Below are 10,981 nucleotides of genomic sequence, written 5' to 3' on the forward strand. Positions count from 1 at the left end.
CAGCCACGAGGAGAATCACAACAAACTCTGATCACGAGCAGTGAAGGAAGAAAATCAGATGAAAAGACAAAGACACAAGACTGTGAACTTAATGCCTTTAGTTAAGAGGGAAAGGACTACAATCCCATGCAGCTTTGTGAAGGATATTTATAGATGTTTGGTGAAGATTTCTCCATCACTGTTGAAATCATGCAGGGTTATGGCTTCAGCAGAAGCATCAATCACTGACTAACAACCCCGTCGCTCGCAGCAGCTCTGTCTTTGAAGGTTTATGAGTTATCATTAAAAATCAGTTCCTCTATGGAGATCATAAGAAAGAGAGCGATGTTTGTGCAGCTGAGCAGCGGCTGTAAATCAGACACACAGCAGCTGAAGGGTGTGATAGAAACACTGGCAGGAGTCCTCAACAACATGTTTAACACCGTACTCACGACCGAGCCAAAGAACAGACATCAGTGTTCATGACAGACCTCGGAGGTGTTTACATTCATTATCTATGCAGAAATACTGATGAGAATATGAATGAGCTGTGCATGTTAATGAGCTCCTCCCGTGGGCGGGGTTACCTCCACGGGGTCCAGCGATAGGCTGTTGTAGGTGAGGGCGGAGTCACAGTCAGGAATGTGGGTGTGGCAGTAATCAGCAGCAGCTCTGGGGTCTGGAGCGATTAACAGCTGCTGGATCTCACCCTGAAACACACACACACACACACAAACACACACACACACACACACACAAACATTAATACACATACACACACACACACACACACAAACATTAATACACATACACACACACACATTAATACACACACACACACACACACACACACACACACACACAAACATTAATATACATACACACACACACACACACACACACACACACAAACACACACACACTCACCTCGAACACTTCTTCATCCAGGAGTCTCGTCCCGAACACTGTCACTCCGTCCGTGCTGACCTTAGGCTCCGGGCCTCTGGGGAGGTCAAGGGTCGCCACTTTCTGACAATCCAGGTACAGCGTGACCTTCTGACCTTCCACGCTGTAGGCCACTCTGTGCCACCTGTCGGGTCAGAGGTCACAGTGAGTCTGAGCGTAATCTCAGATCTCATCCATCAGCACACGTCCAGAGCGAGAGATGAACGTTCAGAGCGAAACTGATGAGCTTCGAAGGGTTAAATCAGGCAAAAATGTGACTCGTGCTCCATATTTCAAGTCTTCTGAAGTCACACGATAATTTGTGTGAGACTCAAACTGATTCATTTATGACCTTCAGCTCCAATGAACTGAACTCAAAAACCAGTTCATGAACGAATCAAACAGTTCATTCAGATTTGACTCACAAGAACAAATCAATTCATGAATCAGACACTGACCGACTCTCACTGATGAGTTTCATCAAATCGAATCGAAACTGAACTGAACTACTGCAGAGCTGCTATAGAGCTTGGTTTCATAATTGAAGAACTTTACAACATTAACACTGATATCTTCCTGTGAAGCTGCTTCCACACAATCTGTACTGAATAAAGCACTAGAAATAAATGTGCCTTGAGAGGGTTTGGGTTTGTTTCTCACACAAAGCATCGTTTGACTTCAGAAGAGTCATACTGACCACCTCTACGAAGCTTTTATTTCATTAACAGCCTCAGTCCTCATTCACTTTCATTATGAGGAAAAGAATGCCACGGACTGTCTTCAGAAACTCTCCTTGTGTGTCAAATGATGAGTGTTTGGATCAATTATTCTCCTCATATGACTTAATAATATAAATATATCTGCAGTGTCCTGTTTTAACTGACTGGAGCTTCAGAAATTCACTGAATCACATGTAGAACTGAAATGAGCGGAGTGGCGAGTTCCTGGGATGTGTAGAGTTATGTAGAGTTGGGAAGTCTTTATCATAATGATGTGTTCAAATCAGGACGGTAATGTACTTTTACTACAAAAAACGCCTCTCACCCTGCTTCTGCAGATGCTGAATAATGAATGCGCATTAGGGTCGTGTCACTCACTTGCCGTCGGCGAGGTTGACCTTCTTGAAGATGGGGTAGAGGTCAGGGGTCGGCTGGCCGTTGTGGTCCTCGTAGAGGAAGACGGGCGAGCGTCCGAGCTCCAGGCCCAGCTGCTGCACTCCCTCGCTGTCATACACCGACAGCAGAAAACACTGAGCGCCGCGCCGCGCTCGAACCGTCACCAGCACCGAGAAGTCCTCCGGGAACGCCGAGTCTGAAACACACAAACACTCTGAGCATCTCAAACACACCGCTTAAGTGTTTCTTTTTAAAGAAGTCACAAATACAGTAAAAAACTATTTAAAACAGCTGTTTTCTGTGTGAATCTCTGTTAAACTGTAATTTATTTCTGTGATGTGCAGCTGTATTTTCAGCATCATTACTCCAGTCTTCACTGTCACATGATCTTCAGAAATCATTCTAATATGCTGATTTGATGCTCAAGAAACATTTCTGATTATTATCAATGTTGAAAACAGTTGTTCTGCACAATATTTCTGTGGAAACCGTGATACATTTTATATTTCAGGATTCACAGATGAATAGAAAGCTTAACAGAACATCATTTATTTGAAATAGAAATCTTTTGTAACATTGTAAATGTCTTTACTGTCACTTTAGATTAATGTAATGCATCCTAAAAGTATTAATTGTATTACTCAACTAAAAATGTATTATCTTTCTTAAAATTATGTGCATATAAAACCAGGAGAGGTCTACGAGATGTCTCTGTTGACAGTAAGTGTGTGTGTGTGTGTGTTGTGTGTGTGAGTGTGTGTGTGTGCTGTGTGTGTGTGTGAGTGTGTGTGTTGGCACATACCTGGGAAGAGTTGATTGGTCGGAACACTAACTTGGATTTTCTTCTCAATCTTATAAGCGAGATCCGCCTCCTCTGAGCCCCGCCTACTCATACACAGCCCCGCCTCCAATGACACGCCCTCCATGGAATCTGATAGGTCCAGAATCTTCAGCACATCGATGTGATTGGCTGCTGGAGACGACACTGTCAATCAATTTAAAGTCTCATCTGTCTGTCTGTCTCAGCTGTTAGGACACACACAGACTGACAGCAGGTGTGTGTGTGTGTGTGTGTGTGTGTGTGTGTGTGTGTGTGTGTGTGTGTGAAGGTATCTTTATGCAGGTCTGGACTGGTCATTTATGCAGGTCTGTATAATACCTGCATCTGCAGTCACACCACACACACACACACATCAGTCCTGCTGCTTGTATAATACAGTTCTCGGCATCTGTAACACACAAGAAGCACACACACACACACACACACACACACACACACACACACACACACACACACACACACACACACACACACATTACAGTTCTCAGCACATGGCTGTAACACACAAGAAGCACACACACACACACACACACACACACACACACACACACACACACACATCTCTCATCTCTAAGCTGAAAAACTTAACTCATTTGGAAAGACTTTCACAACAAGCTACAGATCAAAGACACAACAGCAGCTGCAGGGGAGTGTGTGTGTGTGTGTGTGTGTGTGTGTGTGTGTGTGTGTGTGTGTGTGTGTGTGTGTTGTGCTTGTGTGTGTTACAGCCATGTGCTGAGAACTGTAATGTGTGTGTGTGTGTGTGTGTGTGTGTCTGGGAGCCAGATGTGAATGACGACACAAGGGTGAATTAAAAAATGCAGTCCAGACTTCCAGACATTTTATATTTGTGTTTTTATAAAGGGCACACACACACACACGTGTGACCCAGTAAACTGCAGAGAAACATCACAGCATCACAGACGGATGTGAGGCAGGTGTTATTAAAGGTGTGTGTCCGCTGACACCCCTGACCTTCACCTTTGACCTTTGGCTTTCATTCCTGATTCACTTTCACACTTTCTCTGTTCAAGCTGTTCCAGAGCGACGCCTATTTCACACCTCTGCACTCCGCGGTGCTCTTAATGAACAGAACAAAGACAGAAGATCCCTTACAGAAGAGTTCAGTCTCTCCTGGAGCTTGACAGTTGAAGAAGACTCTCCACAGATGTTGCACAGAAGACAGTTATACACTATTTCTAATCACACAAGGTATTATAACATCAGGATTTAAAAGATAACTGCATTCAAATGACCACATGAGTACTACAGTATTGCAAACTGTGAATGAGTTTGGATTCACACACACTAGCAATTCTCCCACATAAATATATCAGAGGTATAGTATTAGTATGAGATGCCAAACTGAGTCAGTGTTCCTGCATCTATACACAAATACCACTACTGTGAAACAAAGAAGCAGCTTTACATCTGCAGAGGAGTTCAGAAACTGTAGTTAGTTCACATCACAGTGCAGCTGTTGTTCAACTGGACTGAGATTCACTCGTGCTGTATTGAGTTTAACTCGAGTTGTGCTGAAGTGCACCACACTGAGCTTGATCTCTACTGCAGTGACCCACAGTTATATTATGAGAAGATCATTGCACCGCACTGATCTGCAGTCAATCTGCAAGAGGTAATGCATTACAATATTGCATTAGTCCCTGAAAAAGTAACTAATTATGTTAGTTACTTGTTATGGAAATGCATTACTTACTTAAAGTTTCTTTTTGAAGTACTTTTGCATTAATTTTTCTCATCTGGGCTGGGCTTGCTTGCTTGTTTTAATATTAAAAAAAAGTTATGTTTTTGGCAAATGTAAAAGCCCTTTCACACCAAAAGTGAAATGGATAAGCCTCAGGCTGAAGAAAATGTAAAATCACGTCTGTACAGTAGAGGGTGCCGCTCAAACAAACCTTCAGCTGTGCTGCTCTTCTGGACTGCATGAAGAAAACGGTGCAGCAATAAAAAAGGAAACGGAAATGTTATGTTTATCTAAAGTCATTTCTGCATATTATTCTGGCTGAATTGGATCATCAGAGGTCAGCAGCAAGGACACTGGTTAATAAAATAGGATTAAATACATGGAGGATATTTGTGCTATTTAACATATTCAATTATTGCAGGTTTGCGTCATTTTCTGAGTTTGCACTTCACAGCGTTTATTCATTTTGAGCAACACTGAATGTGTTTTTGTGCAGGTGAGATGAGTAAATAACGTTCATATTTAGTCTAGATCTACAGTAAGATCATGTTCACACACGACCCTCTGCACTTCCTCCTGATCTCTGTCACCATGGCAACACCAGAGCTGTCACTCAATACATGAGAAACAAAGTAACTGGTGTTACTTATTTGAAAAGTAATGAAAATATTTTCTTGTAAATTAAAAAGTAATGCAATACCTTACTAGTTACTTGGAAAAGTAATCTGATTACATAACTTGTGTTACTTGTACTGCATTACGGCAAACACTGATTAAACGTAGCTGAACTTCAGACCGTAGTTTGCAAGCATTTTACCTGCAGCACAGTAGTTCATTGTGCAGTGCAGCATCACCCAAAAATAACTGCACCTTTAATTACTTTAGATTATAGTACAACTGCATCACACCGGAGTTTCACTGCGGTTCATTTCTGTAAGTGTTTTTCATCTCTTTCACAAGAGGTCATGGCTTTAATCCACACTGATCCTCAACAAAGATCTGCAAGATGTCAAGAGCTCAAGAAACTGTAAAGGGTTCGGGGTTAAAGGTCAAAGCAGGGACTTACGGATTTAGCCCAGATGAGAGAGCATCTGTGGAGTATTTCTCTACCATTCAGCTAAATCTCACCTCGCTCAAACTACAAACCTCCACCTCAGCTGAGAAGACGCTCTGAGGAACTACTGACAAACATGCCAAGGCTTGTGCATCAAACCAGCAGCCGTCTGAAGAACGAGGACAATGTGCATCTGGGTCAGAGATGAAACATCAGAGAGAGACTGGTCCAGTTTCACTCTCCAGAAGAACTTCTACTGTGTCAATTTACAAGAACCCAGACACCAAAACACTGATCTGAAGAACCTAATGAAAACATAACTATTCTCCAAAAGAACAGCAACTCTACAGCCAAAAAATCATTTCTGATAGAAGAGGGCTCTTCACTAAACTAACAGCTGTGGCTCAAGACAGAAGCCTTTCTGATGGTTTATTACTGGGTTGAATGAGTTAATGGTTCAGTAGGATAATAACACTATTTTAGAGGGATAGTTCACTCTCAAAATGATCATTCTGTCATCATTTCATCCTCGTGTTGTCCCAAACCCGTATGACTTTCTTTCTTTTGAGAAGCACACAAGATGACATTTTGAAAAACGCTAAGGAACCAAACAACATCGGACTCCATTAAATGGGCAAAAATTTCTCAAAATATCATATTTTTGTTTCCACAGTAGACAGTCGTACAGATTTGCAATGCAATGAGGGTGAGTAAATGATGGTTGCACTATATGAGGTGACAATGACATTTCGTAAAACATTCTTGTCTATTATGAGATGTCAAATGACGAGATCAGAAAGACGTTCTTCAGAAGTCATAACCACGGCAGTAAAAGAACGTCTGAGGAGCATGAGTCTGTCTGTGTTCTGGTTCAGTTCAGGTGAAGATCGTTCACAACTACACCATCTGGAGCCAAAAACCTCCTTCAAAAGTCTCCCGCAGACGCCACAAACAGATATTACATGACATTCAGCACTAAACAGTCATGCAATGCTCATAAAACCCTGTATCTGAAGACCGGGTGAGCTCACAGGTCAACGCTGACCTCTGCAGATCAACAGATCAAACTAACTCATGACTGATGGCCGCAGAACTCCACGACTTCATTCTGTGATTCTGTGCTGCTAATTATTACTGTACTATCTGTTTTCCTGTAGCATCTATATTTTAGTAAATATTTAGGTCCAGTATATTCATCCAGTCACACTTCAGCTCACCCTTGCTGTGTCTGTTAATGTTAAACTGTTGTAATCTGTAATAACAGATTATCTTCTAGCCTATAAATTATCATCATATTTTTTTTAGTTTGCACTGTTAATGATACACAAAAATAAATATGAATTTCGTTTTCAGCATCTTAAACTTCATAAAGAAACATAAGAGTGAAACAAAACTTTTAGTTTATCTCCATATTGCAATCTTAGATGTCCAGACAGTGATTTATTTTTTCTGTAGTATTGAAATGTTTAAATGCTTAGCATAAAAGCTGCATTATAAATGAATAGTGCTAATAAACGATGCTCGGAGTCAGACCCGGAGCAGTGTTTTCAGAAATTTGGTGTTGCATCTTAAAAAAAACGTATAGAGGAGTTGGTTGTGACACAGTTTCAGTGCTCAGAACTCCTCATCTGCGCACAGAAAGCCTGCTCCTCTGTCTTCAGACTCAAACATCCAGAGCTCCTCAGATTCCTGCTGCATTTGTGCAGCACACGGAGCAGAAGAAAGCATTTATCTGCAGCGCGCTGGAACGCCGGACAGCTTCAGACGTGTCGGGAATGTGTGGAAAAAGCCCTGCTCTCATTCTCTTCGGAACGCCGTTCAGTGGATTAATAGCCACCTGATGCCCCTGAGTAACTTCAGCTGAGATCTGAGCCTGCTGCGCGTGCTTCTGACGATCTGAACACCACAGTCCTGCTCTCAGTCCCTCGGGGAATCAGGTTCATCAGAGAAAACGCCTTCACAGAAATAACACGCTCTCACTGTAACGCTCTATAAAGATAGCTATACTAGCATTTCTGTAAAGATGCATTACTTCACAAAGATAGAAAGCAGGCCTGAAAGGAGCCAGACAGAGACTGTGAATGAGAAACAGCTGCTGGAGCGAGATCAGATCCAGAAAACCACCAGAGAACAAGAGCCGCGCTCTCTAGACCCAAAACCACCGTCAGACCGGCCTACTCTCTGAGCAGCCCTGCTGTATGAATGAAGCAATCTTTCAGGGCTGATGAATTGTTTGTAACTTGATGCATTCAGAGTTATGTTCTCTCAATCACGTCTTACTCATTGTACTAACACTACTCTGTTTTGTAAGTTTGAACTGATTCATTCACTTAATGCAAAAAGCCCCATTCAGCCAATAAATCTGTCAAGAGGACAGATTCTCATTATTGTTTTGATAGCTGTGCATTTAGTAAAGCACACTTCATTTGTTGCATGAACTGTGCTATCTTTTGTTTGTAAAGGAACGAATCAAAGCGATCCAGGATAGAGTTCGGTTGAACACACTCAAGCCTCAAGAATCAACAGATGAGCTCTTTACATCACAACTCAACAGATAACAAACAATAATGACAAACAACAACACGAGTTTAGAAGTAGTGAAAGTCATTCAAGCTGCAATGCATGCTGGGAACTCTCAAAACGTTTCAGCAATAGGACATTCTTCGCTCAGACAACTCTGTTAGGACAATGTCTGAGTGAATTGAGTTGGTCTGACATGAGTTTTAATGTTAATTTGTCCAAATCAAGATTAAATCCATAAACATCTGTCCAGTGCTGGGATGTAATCGGTTACAGATTACAAGTTACCCTGTTTAAAATGAAATAAGTAGTGTATTTACTTCAGTTACTTTGTAACTGAATGCATTTGATAATATTTTGATTTCTTTTCTAAATGTTCTATATTTTTCTTGACTGTTAATCATTCTCAGACATCAGACTTCAGCAGCTCTTTTTACTCTGAGATTGTTCTGAGGTTAAATACAGATTTAAAATCATAAGATCTAGTTTAATAGATATGAAACCAGATATTGAAATCAGATCTTTGCATAACTATGATACGAAACACTGGCATCTAACAATGCCTTAGAAAAGAATGTTACTTTAAAAAATAAAGTGTTTTACACAAACCTCAACAGGAAATAAAACAGTTATTGTGTTACATGTGTCATGTTCTGTCTTAAACACTGGTGTTTCATATTTTTAAAACAGTCAATGCAGTTTATGAAAGAAATCAATCAAACCTGTATATGTGTGAAAATATTCAGATGTAACACCCTTTTGCAATCGTTAAAATCTTCAGAAGTTACTGTAAGTTAGTTACACATTTTTCTCAGTAACTGTAACAGATTAAAGTTACATTTATTTTATAATTAAATTACATAATTCCATTACCTGTAACTAGTTACTCCCCAACACTGTCCACATACTGTATATACTACATATATATTCACATACTGTATCAATATGAGGACTTCTGCTCATCTATCTATCAACACCAACAAAATACTAACAGAACAACTACAAAAAACAAATCAATAAATCTTATCACCTTAAGGCAATATTATTCGTGTTAATAATCACTGACAGAATCTCTTCAGATTTCAGTGAAGAATCCGCCACTGATCGATCAGATAATCATCATCATATCACGCGCGGTTCTTCATCATAACGGTATTGTGTTATTATTATATTAGGCGATATGAACTGAAGCTTAACTAACCCAGATATGAGGACTAACTAATAACTCCAGAGCGAGCTGAAGACATGTACCTGCTCGTGTCGCGTGCAGCAGCAATACAACCATCAGCGGCGCGACTCCGGTGACCCGGAGAGTCTTCATCATCATCATCATCATCATCCTCATCATCATCCTCAGCTGCACCGGACCGCGCGGCGCTCGCGAGGCGTGTGTGTGTGTCGCACCTGGAGCTGAAGATCCCGAGCAGACCTGGAGGAGAAGAGACAGACTGCTGGAGTTTATCTGCGCGCTCTCTCTCTCTCTCTCTCTCTCTCTCCCTCTCCCTCTCTCTGTCTCTGTCTCTCTCCCTCCCTCTCTCTCTCTCTCTCTCTCTCTCTCTCTCTCTCTCTCTCTCTCTCTCTCTCTCCCTCCCTCCCTCTCTCTCTCTCCCCCTCTCTCTCTCTCTCTCTCTCTCTCTCTCTCTCTACACACTGACTGATCTTCTAGCAGTATTTTATCGAGTTATACCTCAACCGTTGATAAGTAAATCATATCTGACAACGCAGTTTGTGCTACAAATAAACATCGTCTCTTCCTTCAAGATTGGAATCATAGCTTCATTTAACACAACATGACTTTGTTTTGAGTTTGCCTTATTTTTTAACGTTTAATAAATATGTTGACAAAAAAAAAAAAGAAAATAATAATCCGCACTTTTTCCTGCCTACAGAACAGATTTCACAGATGACAATAAAACATAAGATTCATTTCATTCACAAAACATCCATGGTTGTTTATGGGAAAACATACATTGATCATAAATCAAGTCAAAACCAATCCAACTCATTAGAGCACAGCATAAAAACATAAAAAGGAATAGCATCTGATAGTTTTCTGCACATCATTAATTTATAATTTTACAGGGAATTTTGGAGGGAAGTGTTCTTAACTGTGATGAAAATCACAATGCAGAAAAACCTAGTCCTAAAACAGTCCATGCAGTTTCTTTTGTACCATTTGCTTTTAATGAAATCAGAGGTTTCCAGAAGTCATCAGAGCTCAAACAATAGCTCATAATTAATAAATGAACCATTTCACAGGCTTTAGTGAAACATACAGACTCACTCTCCAAAACCGCACCCCAGATCACCAGCCGCCTCACACACACACACACACACACACACACACACACACACACACACACACACACACACACACACACAGTCTCTCATAAACATGCTTGAACAAGATGTTGAGCTGCCCAACTAATAAAATAAAATGTGCTCTAGCAGATTCCAAATTCCTGCTTGAAGTGAGCCTAAGGGTCCACACACACACACACACACACACACAAACACACACACACACACACACACACACACACACAAACAAACATTCATTCATGTTGGTGATGAATCGCTCTTTTGCAAACCTTTGACTGTTTTCTCCAAGAAACCCCAAAAGTGTGTGATTCTGTGAAGGTGAGTTCAAAGGTCAACCCCTGCAGCTGACCCAACCTTGACCTCTGTGACCTAAATCAAGCTGTCCCCTGCATCAGCAGCTAGATAAAACCCAGAGAATGATACAAATCAGTGATGTTTCATTGTGTTGGATACACATTTATTCCTGCTTGAATAACATCAGCATGTCGCAGCAATACCTG

General features: G+C 41.0%; 1 protein-coding gene across 1 annotated transcript in view; it reads right to left on the reverse strand.

Moving 5' to 3' along the window:
* Positions 1-9,624, reverse strand: part of col5a3b (collagen, type V, alpha 3b) — a 30,534-nt gene extending 20,910 nt beyond the window's left edge. Inside the window, 5 exon segments of the mRNA XM_042716025.1 lie at positions 567-689; positions 907-1,069; positions 2,022-2,235; positions 2,842-3,024; positions 9,411-9,624. Of these exon segments, the coding sequence (XP_042571959.1) occupies positions 567-689; positions 907-1,069; positions 2,022-2,235; positions 2,842-3,024; positions 9,411-9,510 (783 nt within the window). The 5' untranslated portion in view covers positions 9,511-9,624.
* Positions 9,625-10,981: the final 1,357 nt, after the last annotated feature.

Source organism: Cyprinus carpio, chromosome B1, assembly GCF_018340385.1.
Source record: "Cyprinus carpio isolate SPL01 chromosome B1, ASM1834038v1, whole genome shotgun sequence".
In the NCBI taxonomy this organism is placed as follows: Eukaryota; Metazoa; Chordata; class Actinopteri; order Cypriniformes; family Cyprinidae; genus Cyprinus; species Cyprinus carpio.